We start from the raw sequence: 21,336 nt of genomic DNA, 5'->3' as shown, positions 1-21,336 counted from the left end.
TAAATTATGCTAGAAAACTATTGGCATAACAGAATTCTCAGCAGTAACCAAGCAAACAGAAAACATATTTTCCTTGAGTGACCAGGCAAAATCATTTCATAAAAGCTTTTCATATGTTCTGCAGATATGCATTAGGTCATAGTAAAGCAACAATGAGCAAATTTGTTTTGTTTAAGTGGTAATTTGTATTGGAATAACTCCATATCCAATATTGCTGAGGAGAAAGAGACTGTGCCTCCAGCACAGGAGGGCAATAGCTAACCCTCCAGTCAACAGAGAGCCCATGTCCTGTAGGGATAACCTGTCACAGTGCTGAGAGCCTAATTGATGCCTCATGCTTTCAGGAGCAATTATTGCGCCCTAATGTCAAGCCCTAATTTGCAGCTTTATAACTTGGACGCATGGGCCAAAGGGAGGCTTGGAGCAGGTCCTCCACTGGGACGTGTGGGCTGGTTTGTCCAGCAGATGTGGGGTGGTCTGGGTGAAAGTCAGGGGCTGAGGGCTAACCATTTTTGAGACATCAGGCACATCGCCCGAGGTCTTGGCTGTCTGCGGGGAGAGACACACTTTTAAAGACCTGAAAAAAAGGAAGCGATGGGGTTTCATGAGTGTTGCTTGAGCATTTTTTAAACAAGAATTTATTATTTGTCTGTTTTTAGAATTTATATTTAAAATGCATAAATATTTTTTACATCTGGTTTAAAATGTGCATTTACAATGATAAATCTAATGCTTATTTACCCAAATAGCAAAGTTACTGCCTAATGCATGATTACTGAAGCCATAAAATGACCTCAAAGTGCCATGGAGTGCATAAAACTGTAACTTCAGGAAAACCCCAGAGGTGTTTACAATGCAGAGATACTTTTCTATTGTCTCTATGGCAATGGAACCAAGCAAACAACATTTGCAGTACATTTGACAGCTCAAAGGTTGAGGACCACAGAGCTCATGCAATATGCAGAATTTGATTGCAGTTTGAGAAAGCAAACCTCAAAGATGACATTTGAAAGAAGCAAATGACACTTGGGCCACGTGAAGACTTCACCTGGGAGTTTCTTTTTCCTGCTCTCTTTAAAGTCTTAAATATATGTTATGAATTTCATACTTAATCAGTAGACTCACACTGTTCAGTCCTAGGTCATGTAAACAATACTGGATTACATTCTGGCTTTAAAGAGGTCATTTACTCGGAAAGGGCTCAAAATAAATACTTGCTGTATGTATTGTCAGACACCACCCTAATCAAACAGATGCCTATCTTTAGAAGAATCCACAGCTTAAACCAGCAGGTGAGTGTTAATCCCACCCCCTGGGCTCATCTCTGGTCAGTATCTAAAATACGAATTAAATTTTATTGTAATCCAGACAGACAACAAAGCCATGGAGGCTTTATTATTTCCATGGATCTCCGTGGGTACCCTGTCATGTTCACAGCTGAAAAACACAGAAACTTAAAGATCAGTGACAGAGAAGACACTGACAAGTGCTAAGGGAACACCTGCACTGTTTGACTGCTCTGCTGAGATAGGTGAATAGGTGTGTGTGTGTGTGCGTGCGTGTGTGCGTGCGTGCGTGCGTGCGTGCGTGCGTGCGTGTGTGCGCGCGTGTGTGTGTGTGTGTGTGTGTGTGTGTGCGCGTGCGTGTGCATGTGCGCATGTGTGCATTTGTATGAGAGAGACGGTTTGCTAACTTCCACACCTGCCTGTGGACTAATGCCACATACACACACACACACACACACACACACACACACACACACACACACACACACGCCTCTATCTGATTGGATTTCCTTGAGAGCTCTTTGAGGCCATGTCTGAAGTGATGAAAATAAGGGTGCATCCATTAAGTGCATGAGGTAGACCTGAGCGAGAGCATGGATGAAGGATTTAAGTGTCGGCTGTAAAGTACCTTGGACCACCTGCTGCTGGGACAAAGGCATCGTTTTCAGTCCAGACAGACCCCAAAACACAAGTTTAACAAGTGCCAAAAAGTGTTTCATGGCATCAGGTAGCAAACATCTAGAATGTTCAATTCACCTCTGTCTAGCTGAGCCCCTTTCATCTAGCTGGAGATGCTAGTGGAAAACTAAACACATTTTCCTAGTTGAAAAGGTTAAGTGGGGGATGCCATAAAGTTTGATTTTTGAATATGATATTTTCAATGTCCTGCATGAACACACACACACACACACACACACACACACACACTATATAAGTACAACATTTTAAAAACATAAGCAAGATTTTTGTTTTTTATTTTATTATTCCATATTGCAATCATCTGTCAGTTGTTTATAAATTATATTAGCATAGCATGCATGGGGGAAAGCATTAAACTAAGCTTTGTAAGACATCTTTTAAAAATTTGAGTCAAGTGGCAAAAAGTCATCCTATAGGACGATGCTGTAGATGTAATTGGACAAGAACAAATGAAGACGTTCACTCATTTAGCCCTCTATAGTGTAAACCTGAGTTCCTTTCTGTTCTCTTGCACCCTCCGTACACTGCTTCCTGTTGTAAGATGTTCGGATGGGAAAATCCCACAGTATCGCATACCGCTGAAGGCTGGCACCATGTAACCTGCCTTGTCAGGGCAGAGCCTGGCTCACCATCACAGAGATGCTGAGATCACACACTGTAGCCCCTACGCTTCATCACAAATCTTCTTCCGAGCGTTGTGGAAACAGTAGATAGATATGCTCTTTTGGTCGCTATTGTGGAAATTGTTCATTGAGCCGTTCAAACACATTCAGAATAAAGCACAGGTAGACTGAGCCTGAGGTATCTGAATTTCATATTGTCTTTGTCCAAGTGATGCTTGGTTTAATTCACAAATGCTGGTACAGACAATTTATCACCCTGTCAGTAAGACTGAATGACATGTCACATTAAAAACGAAAAAAGGCATCTGAACTAAAAGGAAACCTTATTTGAATGCAACTATTTTAATATTTGGATTTTTTGCACTGCAACCTTTCATATATTTAAGTATGACATTTGTCTTCTTAATATATGCTTAAGTGGTAGTATTAAGATTTATTTTGACATAGTCAACAGAGATTGCCTAATATTTATGGTTCTGACCCCAGTTTTGCAGGGCTGCCCAGCCACTAGACTGCAACTAAAGGTCAGATTTTATTTCACCCTGATCTTGTCATTGTGTGGCTGTTACATGAGAAGGTCTCTGAGAGGACCTTTGAAGTTGATGAGTTTCAGACAAGCCTTGCGTTCTCAGCCTTACCAGTGTTACAGAAAAGAAAAACATATCCATAGATTGTGCCTGCCTCTTCAAGAAGATATATTTATGGCAACAACTCTCTTTTAAAAAACAGAATGAGAAAAACCCCTCAGAACTCAGCTGACACATTTCCAGGAGTAACAATTAGCTCTACTGACATTATACAGACTAAGTTTCAGACTGCACACGTCATAATATTTTCAAATCAGCATGGGTGCAATTTCTGAAAACAAATTAGATTTTTTCCATTATTTGCTCAATTTAACTAACTGCTGAAGTATGCAGCATGCAACCTTTTGGAACTTTCTTAAAACAATGACTATTCTTCATACATGTGAAAGGAATAAGCACGATTGTACTTGTCAATATAACATTATGAATATTTTACACTTCTGTCATAAGAAGACTGACTAACTTAAGGCACCTTCTACTAGAGTTATCTAATGAGATAAGTCTACATTTAGATGTAAAAATATATATTATCAAATAAATAAATACATAAAATAAATATGCATAGCATGAGTTGTATAAATAATATCCTATGAGATGATGCATCCTGTTCTCTGCAGATTTCAGTCCCAGCATCTCCAAGTATCATATAAGTAATGTTCCTTCAAGTCTTTCTGCTCAAATATTTTTGTCATGCAGATGTGCCCTCAAACAGCAGTCAGGACCTTGTTTCTGAGGACCAGTCAGGACCATTCTTTTTAACAACATTCCCACTGTTAAATAGGTTCAGACAGAGCCTATGGTCACTGAGACACCCTCTGCAGCTCTCAGCACTCAGGAAGATGGTGGTAGATAATCATGACTGAGTACTTCACTGTCAGTACTGGCTTGTGCTCCCTTAAAGAAGAGCACGTCTTCCTCTTGCTACTGGCTAGTGCACTACTGCTAAAAGCCAGCCATCCATTTCCCCAGTTCCTATATGATAAGAACTGGGCTTAAGGGGCCTGTTCCTCTACTGAAGCCAGGCTAATGGTCTCAACTGTGGCCTAACACTTCTCTGTAGAGTTCAGGGACTTTGTCCGGGTCCACTGGCCTGGGTAGGAAATGCGTGAACTTCTGATGCCGTCTCGATTTTGTCCCATCCCGTGGTGTTCCATCCTTGTTGAGCGCAACATAATACCGTGCCCCCTTTTCCCCATGTTTGTACAGGTTTGAAGAGTATGTGTTGTACCAATTCTCCTCGAACTGTTCCCGGAAGACACACTCAGCTGTCAGTTTTTCCTGTGTGAAAAGGACAGTCAAAGATGGGCAAAAGGAATAGTAGACTTAATGCAACTTTGGCATGAACTCTATAATAGCCCAGAAGGAAGGTCTTAGGGTTTTAAGATGTAAAAGCCTTTATGTATTCTGCTGGACATCAGTAACAAGAAGTACCACAGAGAGAGGTTTCCGGCATATAAATGGGGACAAGCATAATTCTTTGTAGCTAGTAATTCACATGAACACAATAATAGCCCTACTTACAGAGCCATAGAGCTCCCCCTTGTCATTCATCCCGAGGTAGAGACCAGTATCCACTCCTCTGATGCTGATTAATCCAACTGCCAGGCTTATGAATTCCAAGATACCTGGAGAAGAATAAATCAATTGTTCTAAGTATGTTCTCTGAAGTCCCAGTCCTCCCCACAGATTGTGAGTAAGCTGTTTGAGTTAGAGACGGTAACCCGACTCACTTTCTAGAGAAATACAGGCTACCAGGGATTTCAGTTTAAAGTATATAATTGGTCACACTCTCATAAAATTATGCATGTTTATAACGGTATACCTACTATACAAAATATACAAAAAAATGAGTAATGAACATAGCTTACATATACGAGTGTACAATTAATTTACATTAGAATTCTAAACATCAACCATGTTCATCCATTTCACTTTTAAGAATTTAAAAGAATATGCTAAAAAGCTAAACAGAAAAAAACTTACCGAAGCGACTGTGGTCTTTTCTCGTGCCTTGCACCGTGCCATCTGGGAGTATTTCAAGGTGAAATCCAGTTCTACAGTAAAGCTGCCTCCTCCGCAGAATTCCCTTTAAATGCGTTAAATCCGCCGGTGTGCTGCGAGAAAGTCTCTCCGCCGGAACGAGGGGATCATTGAGCAGCCCGAGGCTTTCTCCAAGCGCCGGTAGGAAGAAATGCGACCCTGCATGTCCAAAACCCTCCATGCTCTGCAAGAGCGTCCCAATTTCTCCCGTACTTGCCATCGTAAATCCTGAGCCAGTCGGGTTAACTTGAGCCGGGCGATCGCGGTACCTCCTTGCGTTGTGCAACTCTTAAGGACTATCACGAATGAGATCCATGCCTGCCAAGTAGTCTAAGTCATACAAAGCGAAGACTTTAGTTTCCCAATGTAGAACAAGAAATTGAAATACTATAAGTCAGGTTTGACTCCACGTTAATCTTTCCCATACAATATCCGACGTTGAAGAAACTTAATTTTTCTAAAACATTGTCTCTTGAACGCGGATTTGTAGAAACTTTTAAGGCATTCCTTTAAATTGCAATGTCACGTCTCGCTTGTATAAATCACATCCACCACGTAGTATTTAGCTTTGAGGCGCTCGAGCATAAATAGTAAATCCAGTGCACCTCTATGCAAAACTTATAGCACTCCGACGTCTCAGGTTCGGGCAAGGTGTGTGTGTGTGTGGGTGTGTGTGGGTGCGTGTGTGTGTGTGTGTGTGTGTGTGTGTGTGTGTGTGTGTGTGTGTGTGTGTGTGTGTGTGCGCGCGTGCGTGCGTGCGTGTGTGTGTGTGTGTGTGTGTGCGTGCGTGTGTTTGTGTGTGTGCGTGCGTGTGTTTGTGTGTGTGCGTGCGTGTGTGTGTTTCTGTGTGTGTGTTTCTGTGTAATCCCGGGAAGTGGTTTATGCCGTGAGTGGTAGGAGCGAGAGGCAGGTGCAAAGCGCAAGCAAAAAGCTTTGGTGGGCGGTGCAGGTAATTTAGACCTGCCTTGATGGAGATTTTTCTCCTCAAATTAAACCCGCTTGTGTGAGTTTGCTTTTTTCTATTCAGGGAAAGTACAACATTACAGCATCTAATAGCGAATCACCATCACCTATTAACAAATCATCATCGCCTAATAACAAATCTCATTACATACATTTCACCCATAACCAAAATTCTCTATAATGAATGACATACCCAAATAAATGCAGGAAAACCTTGTTTATTTGCTAAGTATGAGTATGCCCGAATGAAATAAGGTATTAGGTTGCATTAACATCTCGCGAGGAGTGGGCTAACGATGACCGCTGTGGCACTGCCATGATGGCGGCTGTACGTCAGTTTATCTCAGCAGTAAACAAATTCAGCACTTGCACAAAAGGTAGAAGCATTTATTTTAAAAGCAGACCGTCGTTCAAAGTGAAAGGCGCCCTGATACAGGCGGCGACTGGACTAAGCGTCGTGGTAGGAGGAATCGCTGTATATCAACATTGCACGACCCGGGACCGTCTGAAAGGGGGCAACAAAATAAGAGACCAACATGCGCTGATTAACCAGCTCCCAGCTGTGGCAGCAAAAGAGAAGGTATGGCTCGAGAAATACGGGCACCGTAAAAATACTGCGTGAAACAGGCGTCCTCGCTGACGCTGTAGTTTTATAAAGTACAGTGGTGCGATCGGTTTACAAGAAAACGAGACTTCTTGTAGAGTTTTATATGCCTTCCATCAAAGGCGCTCTCCACTAGGGAGAGGTGCTGAAAAACACCATGAATTGGGTTTTTGTGAAATGTCCTCACTACGAGAGGTTACGCAGAGCAGTTAGGATGTGCACATGCGAATAAAATTACACTCCTAAAACGTATACATTATAAGAGTTTTGTACTATACCTACTATTTCTATAAATATGGCTAAAATTATAATGTGGCTTTATGTGTTGACATGGATAGCATGTTGCAGTGCTGTTGAATGATACGATGTTGTAGCTAAGGAGATCAAAAGAAGGAATATGTTTGATAGTTTCTGGTTGCAAACAACTGAAAAGACTGATATAGCCCATGGCCTCTGCCCAGTCCTCTCAGCACTTGGTGAAAGGCGAGAATACAAGGCTCCACCCCCTTCTTGGCATAAGTCCCTCCAAGTTTGGCCAGCAGCAGTCTGTGGGGACTGCCTGCATCGGTTTGTTGGATCATTAAACTGTACAGGATTGACTCAGACCTCCCTTACACTGTGTTCTTTTTTGTCTTTACTCTCTTATCGCCTCTGTGTGGGGTGGGGGAGGAAGAACATGAGGGGGGGGGGGGGCCTTGGATGTAACCTTGACTTGTGGATTGAGACGCAGGAATCCAGAGTTGAGGTAACTGGACACGGGAGCCTGGCAGTGAGGCTGACATTTGATGTGGGTAATAAGTACCAGGGGCATACATTCCCAGGGTGTTTGCCTGGTGCCCGGTAGATCTGGCTGCCAGCCACCTGGGAAAGACATCAGCCCTGTCCTCGTGAGCTCAGGCTCCTGACATGGAGGCTTGTGGACATTTGGGTGTGCAGTCGCGTGGAGGAATGGCAATATACAGACATCCATCTGCTCCATTAGTAACCATTAAACACACACACATACATACACACAGAGAACCATTGTCCAGGCAAGTTTGGGTGGAAATGTAAGGCCTCTGAGCAATTCAGTTTAATCATTGTAGTGGGAAGTCTTAGATGAGTACTTGAAATGGCTCAGTACATCTTTTGTAAAATGTGTTCCTGAATGACTTATAAATGGTTTATTTCTATTAGTGTTAATAATATTAAAAACATTGTTTTTGTATTATTGTAGATCATGATACCTGCTGCTGATGAAGGTATGGCAATGTCAGCCCATGAACAGAGATTCCGGTGGTTTAGTTCAGTGGAATATGAAGGACAGCTGTACATGACACCACTGGACTTCATTGAGTCAGTCACAACAAGCGAGCCAAAGAGTAAGCACTAATCTAAAATGTTTCACACACACACACACACACACACACACACACACACACACACACACACACACACACGTACAGAGAGATGGACAATTGTAAAATTGTAGTGATATATATATAATCACTACAATTTTACAATATACATACATAAGATGGTAAACTTGGATTCCTTTTATCCTCAGTGATTTGTTACACACCTTTTTCACACAAGCATACCACCCAGCAGATGCTTTAAAGGTAGCTATGACTGGTTTCTGCTTATGAAGTCATAACACCTGCATGGAGATTGCCATCTGCACCAGTGTTACACTTACACTCATTTCTATTGCAAAAATCTGTGAAAGCATGTGAGAGTATGCAGTCCTACGAATGGGAATTTTAGATTGCTGTTACACATGGTAGAAGTTAACATCCAAATCAGTTTAGCTTTGTTTAGCTATTTATCTATGTTTTTGTGTTTTATCTCTGTGTTACTGAAAGAAAGAAACATTATACCTAGGATATTTTCCCCTGAATAATTTTTGTTTTGACCCTTTTCCACTGTGTGGTAAAACACTTGTATATTAGAAATAATTGATTTTTTTCCCCACATATTTGGCTCTGTGTAGGGCCTGAATCAAGGGTTTGGAGTGTAGCCTCAAAACTGCTTTTATTGACTTGTTTTCCATGCTGCAGAAGGAACAGAGATTGTGTTTCCTTAGTGTTGCCTGGAGAATTAATAAAATGCTGAATGAAATAACTGGCTCCATAGCTAATGTTAATTCTAATGATTATCATCACCTACAGTGGTTGTCAGTGGCAGAAGGAGATCAAAGTCCTCAGAATGTTCCTGTAGTATTATATATGTTACCATAGTGATACGTGTGTGACTGCTGTTAGAGTCATTAGCAGCACAACTGCTTCTTTTTAGATCTTAAGCCCGAGCAGAGGCCGGAGGCTGGGCTCATGCTTATGAAGAAAAGGGCCGTGATGTTCAGAAATTAGGTGGACAGTTCTACCTGCTACTTCTTCATATAGCTGAGTTGGACTGCTTGGAATGTATGGACAGGAATAAAATGTGAACCCTAGTATAATGAGCACACATTGCCTCACGTCTTCAGCCACATTATTTTTAATGGCACAAGCTCAATGGCATAATGGTATTTATTGTTTTATGCCATGGCTGTAAAGCCTGTTTTGAGTGCACTCTGACTGTGCATGTTTGTGAAGGTCTGAGCAGGAAGCCTTTAAATATAACAGAATTTAATTATTTAAACACATACATACATAGAGTTTCTTTTTTTATTTGCTGGGTTATGACTGTTCAATGTCATATTTTGGGCAAAATATTTGAAGAGTAGACTAAAATATATAATATTTCTAATTCATTTGCTTTGTGTTGCTGCATTTTATTAAAAAAAACAAACTCTCAAGGTTGGTTCTGAAGCCAGCTTGCTATAGAAAACTGTGTATTTCTTAATGCACCTGCATTTTCACAGGACAGAGATTGAAGCTTTTTTTTTTTTTTTTTGCAGACTCATGATCGTTTTTTTTTGCTTCGAGGAGGAGAGTTTCATGTCTATAGTCAGACTGCTGAGAGAGGAGGAATGTGTTTAGCCAGTCAAGCATTTTATGACTCTTGCCTTATCACAATAGCAGTGCCTTGTCATTCCTTAGGAACGTCTGCTTATAGTATTATAGAAAAAGGTCAGTGCTTTGCTGTCATATGTCTTGATAATGTCACCTAGGCACATACACAGGCTGGACTATTTATTACGCACAAACAGATTAGTATGCTGTGTTTAAAGTACAATATATTGATGTCCATGCTTTTACTGACATCTAATGACAAGTATTGAGTACCATCAAATGTCCCTTCTAGTCTGAAATTGCCTTATTTGTTCCATTCCAGAAAAGAAATTTTGGAGATCCCTGATCAAAGAGGTATGTTAAAAATGTTGACACGGGTTGTCACTCATATCACTCTTGGATAAGAATTGCTTGAACATATGCATTTTAGTGACATATTTGGGTGTTTTTTTCCATTAATTTTGAAGGATTTAGATAAATTTCTCTCAGACACCCCTCCTGTTTGGAAGGGATCATCAAGACTTTTCAGAAACTTGCATGATAGAGGTGAGTCCTAACAAGTTTCATGCATTGTTTTTCATAGTCATAAGGATATATATTTTTGCATTTAGTAATGTGGCGTATCTTATGCCCTGCAAGCATGTTTAGGTAATGAGGAAGTACATGACAGACATCCTGAAACCTCAATCCTGAAATGCAGCATCAGGGTGTCGTTTTGACTCATGGTTTGGAAATCCAAGCTCTTTGTGGATTGGAAAGCCAGGACAAGAGCTTGATATTTGCCACCACAGTGATCCCGTGGAATGGTCTCAGGGAGTCATATGTGAGAACGTGAGGGAGACTATGGATCAGGCAAACAGCCAAGCTCTGGAAGCACTAGAGGAATGGTAGCATATGAAGACAGACCAGCTAGTAGTCTAGAAAAAGACCAGTCTAGAAAAAGAACAAAGGCTTAAAAATTAGGACTTGACTGATTTCTGTTGTCAGCAATGCCTGTACTTCTCTAATGTGGTGGCGTAAGACTGCAGGATCTGGTAGTGGATGTATTGCTTTCTTCATTCAGAACAACCACCAGATTCTTGGGAGAAAGTGGTGCGTGAATAATGAGGATGTCAGAAGTCATTAAGATGTAACTGCAAGAATATTTTGCAGGTATAAAGATTATTTCTTGACAGAGCTGCATTATTGTATACTTTCATAATAATCCTGCTGTACATATGTATTTGAACCAGTAGATTTAAAGATTTATGGAGGATCTTACATTCCAAAAAATATTTCCAAGTATTTTAAATGCCCACAAACATAATGCTGCTCAAACGTCAAGGTGGAATAATGTTTGGATATCCTCCTGATTGCTCACCCACTTACCTACACCACAGGACAGTGAACCTCTTCCATATACAGGAATTACAATATGGTGTCACTCCTGCATATCTAATCTTATCTTTTAATCTAACAGTCCTCTGAATTTGTTCTAGGGTAAGATCATATATGTAGGTGACAAAAAATCTGTTACATACCATTTGGCATCTTTAAATAGAAAATGATGTTCCCAGCAGAGAGGTAACTGGAGCACCACCCATAACCCAGTCACACTGTAATTCATATATTACTAAACCCTCTATGGGCCCCTTTCTTATTCTGTGGGTGTCATGGATTAAAAGCACTGCAAAAATCCATAGTACATTAAAGACAAAGTAACTACCAGAAATGCAACAAAACTAAATCAACACCAAAAAACATTTTTATTCTGTATTGTAGCCTTTTCATCCTTTTGTCCTAGTCCCTGGAGTTTAAAAAAAACAATACGAAATGACTTAACACAAATTGTTCTTTCCACACAATTTCAAGATGAGTGGTTTAAGGAATGGCACAGCCACTGTGGTAAGACTGTTGCCAAGAATGAGCGAATATCAGCCTAGAGTACAGTGTTGCATTCTAAACACCCCAAAGAAATACGTTATCTGGGCAGCATGTCTTCTATGACCCCCCACTAAGTCCTGGTGCTAGGACCAGGGTTTTAAATTTTAAACTGTTAAATGCTGAAGGCACACTATGGTTTAAGTTTTAAAAAACAAGACTGGACTGAGCTATGAACAAAGCCTTGCTTCAGAAAAGCTGTTTGAAACCTGCAGTGTTGAGACTTGTTCTTGTGGCAGCCCCACAACACTGAGGACAGTATGGATTCCAAGAATGGCATTGGGTTACATCGCTCACCCTGACACTCTGTGTGAATTGTTTCTGTGGAGCTTTGTGCTGAGCATATGGAGTCAAGTAGGAGGTGTACGACTTTTCTCTGTAAGTCTGCAAAACCATTTACCTCCTCAGACAGATTAAGCATTAACAGATCAAACCAGTGGTGTTTTATCACTGTCATGTGCTGTTCATCTGTCTCATTATGACTCACGCAGTTTGAAAAGAATACGATAGGAGTTGAGTCATATTTTTAAATGGAGACATGATCACGCATGATCACGCAGTCTTCGAAAAAGAGTTCTGAAACTAAATCCATCCTAAATAAATGATTCTGAATTATCCTAAACAAATGCAAGTCTACAGATCTGTTTTGAGCACTGGTTCTAAATTTTGTTATTTGTGCTTTTACAGAGAGTTTTCTTTTATCCTTTGCGCCAAGCATATCAATGTCCTTTTCCCACAACACTCAAGCCAGTCACCCTGAACTATCTGCGCTTGAGTCACTATCTTTGCCTACAAACAAAAGCTTGGGAATGCTTTCAGTGACTGCAGCAATTCTCCTTAAGTCTCTCGCCGAGTCCTGACAGTTGTTCTTCCTTTTCTCGCTTTTTCGCACAACAAAAGGCCTAGCAGGCCTGAAAGGCGAACACACACCCCACATTAGGCATCTGCAATCAGTGACAGATCACTTGAGAATGTTTTACACCTAGGAAAACAAACAGAAGTTGGCCTAGGAGCCAGCCGCTAGGGCTGGTTTTGTTTGTATTAGTGTCCGGCCTGATTACTTGAGTTTTAGAGTCTCTATTTGTGTGGAAAGAACACCAAATAGGAGTTAAGAAGGGAATCCCCTCAGATGTTATCAAAAGGAAAAGGAGGGAAGTTGAGTTTTAAATAACATATGATAGTTTGTTTGATTTTAGGGGAATGTTTAGGGATCAAAGAGCATAAATTGTAACAAATATGTTTTATGTGCTCTTTTTCAGGCATCATCTCATATACAGAGTATCTTTTTCTTCTTTGCATTTTGACAAGTAAGTAGGTTGTATATTTTGTGATTTTACAAGTGAGTGCCAGCTTAATTTAAACAGTATATATTTTCAAGTGATGGGGAAATGTTCCAGTGTTCAACTCAAAATATTTGTTGTTCATCACTTTGCAGAACCTCATGCAGGGTTTAGAATAGCTTTCAACATGTTTGATGCAGACGGCAATGAAAAAGTGGACAAAAGGGAGTTTATGGTGGTATGCACTTCTCTCTGATTTTCTTACGGCCGTGCCTGTGTTATGAACTCCTTGTGTCTGTGCGTGAAGTCAAAACGATGACTTTTCCCTGTTTAGTTGGAGGAAATATTTCGTAAAAAGAATGAGAAAAAAGAAAGGAGGGGCGATTCTGAAAGTTCATCTCAACTGGTAAGAGACGCGTTTAAGCGTCAGTCATTGAATCTATTCCTGTTGAGACATTCACTTCACAGTTCTCAGCAATATGCAGCATTTTTATCATGGCAATAACAGTAGGTGTTGGGTAAGCTTAAATGTAAAGTTAGACAAACTGGAGTTTGAATCAGATTTTGAATGGAACGCCTTTTTAGACGACTTTCTATGAAAAGTTGAGAGATGCTGAATTTCAAATGAATCAATCAGGCATCTGATATGTGACTTTGAAACATGCACCGTTTCATCATATGGCAGATCTGACTACTAGCTTGTTTAAAATGTAAATTCCATACTGTTTTTCTCTCTTTTTTCTTGGTTTACATTCTGCATGGCCCTGTTGTATGTGACCTTTGAGAATCTGGAACTGTATGGATACCGCAGTTTGGACAGTGCTGTATGTATCTGAATATATTACAGAAGCATTAAGAGCATGTGTTTGACATGTAGTATTTTTTAGATTGTCTGTTGATGTGTTAGGTCCACTTGAGATATGACAGTCCCTACCGTCTCTGCATGTCCACCGTGATGTTTGCACTAGGAGCAGTGGTGATGATATATTTTTTAAGCAGCTGTTTTACCTTGGCTAGTGCCTACAGTGTCTGGACACTTTGACATACACAGTGCAATGTCCTTTTTGCTGTGTAGGGTGTAATGTTTGGATAAAGTCAGATGAAGTGACCCTCATGTGTTGCTGAGCCCCAGAAAGGCAGGACAATGCAGTCCTAATGGATCTCAGCCAAATGCAAACCGAAACATGTCCCCATTGTCTAGAAGTGCAGCCCAATTACGTCGAGGGGAGAACAGATGATTTATGTTACTTGTCTACTGTCAGGTGGCGTTCGCTGAGGCATGGGCTCGTAGATTTCACTTAAAAAGCCCTCACCTGAAAAGAGACGGTTCCTTCAGGACCCCCATGTTTTATTTTTACAGTTACTTGAAAAGTGGTATTTGGGCTCAGGTTACCTTTTTGTGTGACAGGTCTGACCATGAAGAGCAGTGTGCCAATCACAGCTAACACATGAAGAAAGAGTCAGCCCCGGCAGAGATTTGGAAAGCCGGGAGGTTTTTTTCAAACTGTACTCGGAGATTTTGTTCACAGATACATTTTGGGTTTCTCTTTCAGTCCCACCCAGCATGAATCGGCCATAATTGTGACCCGAGTCCTACTACTGGTTACAAAGCAATGGCAGTGTCGATGTTTTGGAATGGGACCGTATAGTGTTTCAGAAGATCAGTGTTGCTAGAAAGTGTGTTGCTCTATTGACCAAACATGTACATGTAGTTTTACATTTTCTCACTTGTTTTGTGAAATTCAAGTACTAAAGAACTACGTTTACCACACGTCACTTTTCCGAATCCCTATCAGTCATGGTAGATGGAAAAAGATTTATAACAATGAAAAATAAATTAAAGATAAATTAATGTTTTTCTGATAATTCCAGAAAATCTGCTGCTCATCAGCTGGCAGTTGAAAGGCACAGGTTTCTGATACATTGAGTCATGATCAAATAATCGTTAGGAGGGAGGCAAACAGATATAGATCTTTTGGGGGTTTTTTAAGAGTGGGATCACAACCAGGTATTGGTGAAAGCCTCAGTAAAGCATGTTAATTCCGTAATGAGTCTTAGCATAAAAGGAAAGACTCCTAGTGCTAACATGTTATGATGACGTACGATGTTGCCAAAATGTGACAAGCGTGCCAAAATGGGGATATACTGCAAAAACAGATTTGGTGTTTGTGAGCTAGAGGTGGCCCTGAGTGGAGCTGTGAAATGTTGCTCCAGACAACCTATAACAGCTGGTTTAATAACCAATGAATCCAGGTTTATGGTGTCTGTACAGATATATAATTTATCATGTCTGTACCAATAACACCAGCAAAGTTGTGCATGACCTGCATGGTTTACATGATGATGATAATAACCTAAAAATATGATCTGTTATAATCTAAACAAATCTGGGGAAAAAACATAAGTAAAAAGATTGTAATTCTGCTTTAGTTTTTTGTCCTGTTTTGATGTCATGTGCATTCATGTTGCAGTCTATCTATGAGCATTCTGATGTCTTTTCTTTAATAACTGTTTTGATGCTTTTAATAGCTATACTTCTGATATGCAGGTCCTTAAAAAACAACACCCTCAATTTGAACCCAGAAGCTTCTGGGATATACTGAAGCATGGTGCAAGAATAATTCTCTTTTCAGAACTGGTGGAGGTACAAATATCTCATTAGTCTTCAAACTTTAGCAGTGTAACACCATTTATAATTAATTTTCGCTGCTTTTATCTCTTATTCTCTAAGTATCTATATGTCATTCAGAGAGTCCAATGCAAGCATGTAATTTTTTATGTAACATTGTCTCTATCAGGATGCAACAACAACAAAAAAAATCGTAGTTTCAGTGTGTAACAATAAAATATTTTGCTTTGGAAATTAAATACTTTAGGCTTTTGCCAAGAGCCACATCAACATCCTGCAATTTAGTGACCAGAAAGGTCAGTGTGTCTATGGCTATTGGCCACAGTATGTTTCTTTTGTGTCTGTAACATTTTGGGAGACTTAGTGGTGGGCCTTAGGATGAGGTACAGTGGGAGCATGTTCTTAAAGGAAAAGCCTCCTCAGCACCAACATGAGGCCCAACCTGGGAAGAAAGGATACTGATATGAGTGTGCAGTTTTTCTTTTTGGCTTGTGTAACTGGTGTTCTGTCAGGCATGGGTAGCTGCTCCTGATTCCATCCTTGCTATTAAACAACATGTGTAATAACTTTCCAGTGCTTGGTTTGACCCACTCAAAGACTAGGAACTGATACATAGTGAAGCATGTGAAATTTTATAAGCAAGGATGTGAGGCACTTTGTTTCATAAAAGAGATTGAACAGAATGAATCTGGCCGAATCAGCACATTTTGTATGGGCATGATAGTTTTGTCTTCTTCCTGTGCTGTGCACCCACCCTGTGGATAAGCTATTTTTGCCAAAAATGTGATTGCGTTTTTTTTTTGTTGTTGTTGTTTTTATGAATGTTGCTTTTTTAGACTATTGTCAATGCTGAATAATGTTTTGTTGTTTGTTTGTTTGTTTGCTTGACTTTGCCTTCACAGCACGTGCAAGAGAATATTACTGACACAACGCTATTGGTGCACTTCTTTGGAAAGAAAGGAAAAACTGAACTGAACTTTGAAGACTTTTACAGGTAAAAAAAACAAATGATGAATGGAATGAATTTGGTCACAACTGATTGCCTTTAAATTATGGCTACATCTTTAAATGAGTGGACACCACTGTGAATAAACCTCTGAGGCAGAGAAGGGGAGCATACATTTGTAGTGAAGCCTGCACAGCTTGTTTTAAGTCATTTACTCAAGGGTGCTGCTCAGCTGGTGGGTGCTACCTTCTCCTAGCGCCATGGGTATCGCTAACTCTGTTGCCAGGTTCATGGACAACCTGCAGACGGAGATGCTGGAGATCGAGTTCCTTGCTTACTCGAAAGGCATGGTCACCATCAGTGCAGAGGACTTTGCCCGCATCCTTCTGCGCTTCACCACCGTAGACCACATCAGCAGTTACCTGGAGAACGTGCGGCGGAGCATGCCGGATGAGAAGGTGACACTTTTCAGCTCCCATCCCAGCCCCTGGGCTTGTTCTGCGAAACAGTTCACTGATCTTTCGGACAGACCCACTTTATGTATGATGCATTGCTGCTGTGCACCGCGGAGCACTGTCAAGAGTTGTCATATGCAGAGTCAGGTTACTACATGACCACATTGTAGTGTCCATACAGTTGTTTTGTTTCCCCTTAAAGGTTAATGTTTATAAACCAGTGATATCAATTAAATAATTAATGGTAACATCAATTGGTGTCCCATAAATATTATGGGATAATAAAATCGATACAATTGCCCATTTTTATCATAAAAATGTAGGATCAGAATTCCTTTCCATGTTATACTGTTAATTCTCTCACAAGCAAAGAATCGAATTAAAATCTCTCAATTTAAATATTGCATAGTGCTAATTCATACAGAGGCTTTACTCTGACAGTTTGTTCTCCTTTGCTTCAGTGCTTCTCAGAAGTGCACAGCAGATGCCAGGCTTAAGAAGTGATGGATACAAAAGAGAATCCTTGTATTCTTTGTGCAAAGTGACCCATGCATAAAGAGGTTACAAGATATTTCACCTTTCATGGTACCTGTTAGTGGATAGCTATCAATGATTAAGGCTATCTTATCACTATGTTAAGAGATTTTTTTATGTAGTTCACTTTGCAACAACAGCAAAGAATCACGTTACTCATTAGTTCATTTGTAAAACAGACACAAGAAGAGCCTTGGTGAAAGAAGAGTGTCTAGTGCTGAGAAATGCATGAGTGAAACTCAATAGATTTCTCGGCTGTTAATCTGCAAACCTCCAGATGTTTTGGATCGGTTCCTTTTTGTCTTATGTGAGAATCAGGTTAATCTTCTTTTAAAAAACCTACAAACATCTTGACCCTTCCTTAAAACCCTCCAATCCCATGGCGCTGACAACTCCAGCCGAAGGCCTGTATCGGGAATTGAGCGGGTATACTTTGACTGTTTGACTAAGTTATTTTCTGCCTTTGGATCTGTTATCTGTGTGATGACTTCAAGGTCTCTTAGACACTTAAGGCTTCCAGTGACTGAGAGAGTGAAGTCTGCAGCAGATAATGTGTTGCTTGGAGTTTGGCATTTTATTATCCAAAACATTATTCTCTGTGTTGAGACATCTTTTGGAGAGTCATTATTTTTTATGGGTTTTGTCCCATGATGGCAGCTCTCATATCCCAGACTCTCTAGACTCTGTTGGTATAGAATATTACTTTTATTGAAAAAAGGGCAAAATATTATTGGGGTGTAATCTACTTTAAGTAATTTAATTGACAACTTTTTCTGATAAAGAGATTCTTTTGCTTGTTGTTGTTTTTTTTTTCAGTTCCTTGTAGGGATCACTTTTGATTCTTTGTGGTCTGTCCCTTATGGGGAATCATGTATACTTGTTTGTGATTTGTTCCTTATAGGGGATCACTTTTGAAGAGTTCAGGACCTTCTTTCAATTCCTCAACAACTTGGAGGACTTTACCATCGCCTTGCAAATGTACAACTTTGCGAGTCGATCAATTGGCCAAGGTGAAATACACTTGGTGAAATAGCTGACATTGCTATTTATATTTTTACCCTAGTCCCCTTGCTATCATCATACAATTAGGCAGATGTCTGACAAAGGAACACTAATTGTCAGTCCATTTTGACACACAGATGAGTTTGCGCGTGCGGTTTACGTGGCCACGGGACTGAAGCTCTCCCGGCACCTTGTAGACATTGTCTTCAGGATCTTCGATGTAGACCTTGATGACCAGCTCAGCTACAAGGAGTTCACTGGCATCATGAGAGGCCGCCTGCATCGCGGCTCCTGGGTAAAGGGGACGGGGTGGGGTGGGGGGGGTGGTCTGTGGCTTCTCGGCTGGGGTTGCGTAAACACCGTTTATCTTCCTTTTACAGCACCGCAGGTGATGGCAGGGTTATGAACCCCTCAGTCTCTTTAAGCAGAAAGCAGTCAGGCTGTACACGGCAAATCCCCGTTGTTGAATTAACTGTTACAGTCTACCTTCTGTATCAAGCTGGAAATAAATGAACACTGCTGATGTAAGGAAAACAAAAATTTACCTCAAGACTGTGAACAGTCGCATGATTTTATGTGGACTAGGAGGGTGAAGTGTTGTATGTTAATCAGAGTTATGTACAGGTGCCTTTGGCCCATGTTTTTCTAGCCAGTCAAAATAGTGAATCATCTTTTTTGTATCATAGATTTGGCTGCTATGTTCTACATTACATTAGTATTTGGATTATTCATAGCGAGGCGCTAGCATTGGATCAGTAACTTGTCTCTAATTGCACAGGTGGCCTTAAAACTCAGTGTCTGCTGGTGCAGTAAAACATTTGCCTGAAGATTTTCTGCCATCTAGTGGTCATATCTAAAACATTTTTTTAATATATGTATTAATTTTTTTATTACAAGGTTATAGCCAGCATCCTAAAGACAATTGTTTTCACTTCCAGCAGAAACACCATTTGCCTGCAGTCTTTGTTGTATGTGATGAATGTAATATTATGGTATTCTAGCACAAAAAGTTATTTGTACTGCTTTCTTCTTGACCCTAGGGATATCGAGGTGAAGAGAAATTCATCTCATTTAAGGCCTGTCTGAAGAAAGAGCTCTCTGGAAAATAACTCACAATACTCTAGATTATAGGACTCTGTAAAGCCTTATTCTTGTTGTGACTTACATAGCCTACATTTTTATCCAGTCTCAGTGAATTTTCCTCCCTTTTTAACAAAATCACAAGCCTTGGTCATAAGACTATGCTTCAGGGAATTTTCTAAATGTACCAGAGCAGCAAAGCAATTGGAACTTGGACACTTTGCCTTAGTATCATATTACTCTCCAATATTAATGCACTGGAGAGTCAACAGACACTAGATACCAGCGTAGCTCTGGGATCAACAACACATGGGATCATAGCACAGTCTGAACATATAACAGTTAGACATATATAGCAGAATAGCAGTTATAAGAAGGCTATATACTGTAGGCCTGTTATACACGATAACAAAGTTGCATAGGTTAATCTTTAGGTATTGCATAACAATTTATAATATTTATTCATTTTAAATGTAACATAATACTAGGTGCTACAGTATCACAGTGTTTATTTTGTTATCAGTAAAGAAATATCCTACAGCCTCACTGCTTTATCAACTATAAGCCAGACTGCACCTCTCACTGATGTTACTGATGTAAGCCACCGAATCAGACGGATCTGCTTCCAGGTGTTATGCTTTTATAAACACCTTCCCAGTGACATGTTCGCAAAGCCCTTTAAAAAAAAAAAAAACACTAAGTGCAAAGTTAAAATAGGAATACTGTGATACAAAGCAGAAACAGGTACTTCAGAACACAGACTGCATGCATACATTTTGACATATTTTATAAATGGAAATATTTTATAGGCAACAGCAGTGTCAGATCTTCTTGGTTCTGTTCTGGTAGTCAGGTGTTATACAGTACTGCCATATTTTCTATATAGTCTTATTACTCATAAAAACTCTCTTTAAACTATTTTGTGGCGTATACCCTAGAGATACACACCATAGAGTTGAAAATGTATGTTTTATGGTAGATAAAAATTTAGAATTCAAACCACGCGATTATGGATGTTGTGTTTATTTATATTGAATAACACTTCTCATTGATATTTTAATCTTATTCTTTATTAATTTATAGTTATTCTTAACTCTATTTGCATATAGTGACCACATTGCTAATATTCCTTCACTAAGCCTTTCCAGTACACAGATCAGTCCACACAAGGCCTAATAACGCAGGCTCTATGATGGTCTGTGAAATAGGGATCACTGTACTGTGAATAGTGTCTGCATAGTGTCTGTGTGCATAGCAAAATAGTGCCTTGATGTTTCTCTCTAGTTACACAGACACTTTCATACTCATTAAAAGTCTTATTTAAATAAAACAATTGTTTGAATTCACAATAAGAAACGTTTCTAATGGAATCTAATCACTGTGTAATAGCTACAGACCAATATGTAACTTTAATTCTATTTATCTGTAAGTTATTGAATTACCAGTGCAAAGCATCCAATACTCTTATTAAAACAGCTACTTTTATCTTTGAATTGTTTTAGGTAGTCTTTGACTCTATCATAGTATGAACAATCTAGTAATTAAGTTGTGCAGCGTATTATAAGAAATAAACCTAATTTAAGGGGAATTTGCTTTTGCGAATTTTTAAGGCTGTATTGCAAATAAAGTACTACAGAGACAAACCCAGCCATGTGTCTTTCTCGTAGTTTGTCGTCTCAAGATGCCCATATCATTTACACTCTTTTTAAAAAATTTTTATTTAGATCTGGTGGGATCGTCTTTACTGGCTACGTT

General features: G+C 39.9%; 2 protein-coding genes across 5 annotated transcripts; one reads left to right on the top strand and one right to left on the bottom strand.

The window, feature by feature from the left end:
* Positions 1 to 4,216: 4,216 nt before the first annotated feature.
* On the bottom strand, positions 4,217 to 5,455 carry fgf20b (fibroblast growth factor 20b). Its single transcript, XM_027013035.1, has 3 exons — positions 5,179 to 5,455; positions 4,717 to 4,820; positions 4,217 to 4,473 (listed from the first exon to the last, which is right to left on the bottom strand). Exons 1-3 carry the CDS (start codon positions 5,453 to 5,455, stop codon positions 4,228 to 4,230), a joined length of 627 nt encoding a protein of 208 aa, XP_026868836.1. The 3' UTR covers positions 4,217 to 4,227.
* Positions 5,456 to 6,502: 1,047 nt separating this feature from the next.
* micu3b (mitochondrial calcium uptake family, member 3b) lies at positions 6,503 to 21,228 on the top strand. Of its 4 annotated transcripts, XM_027013006.2 has the most exons (14): positions 6,503 to 6,778; positions 8,019 to 8,163; positions 10,058 to 10,089; positions 10,203 to 10,281; positions 12,915 to 12,962; positions 13,091 to 13,173; positions 13,270 to 13,341; positions 13,721 to 13,759; positions 15,484 to 15,579; positions 16,467 to 16,558; positions 16,797 to 16,968; positions 18,401 to 18,509; positions 18,639 to 18,796; positions 19,542 to 21,228. In XM_027013006.2, exons 1-14 carry the CDS (start codon positions 6,515 to 6,517, stop codon positions 19,608 to 19,610), a joined length of 1,458 nt encoding a protein of 485 aa, XP_026868807.2. In that variant the 5' UTR covers positions 6,503 to 6,514; the 3' UTR covers positions 19,611 to 21,228. The 4 variants fall into 4 exon arrangements, with proteins under 4 accessions (XP_026868807.2, XP_026868808.2, XP_026868809.1 ...); XM_027013007.2 differs by lacking the exon at positions 13,721 to 13,759; XM_027013008.2 differs by lacking the exon at positions 15,484 to 15,579.
* The last annotated feature ends 108 nt before the right edge of the window (positions 21,229 to 21,336 follow it).

The sequence above is a fragment of the Electrophorus electricus genome, chromosome 12 (genome assembly GCF_013358815.1).
Source record: "Electrophorus electricus isolate fEleEle1 chromosome 12, fEleEle1.pri, whole genome shotgun sequence".
NCBI classification, from domain to species: Eukaryota; Metazoa; Chordata; class Actinopteri; order Gymnotiformes; family Gymnotidae; genus Electrophorus; species Electrophorus electricus.
Note: the sequence above shows the minus strand (reverse complement) of the source record. Positions and strands in the feature narration are given on the sequence as shown.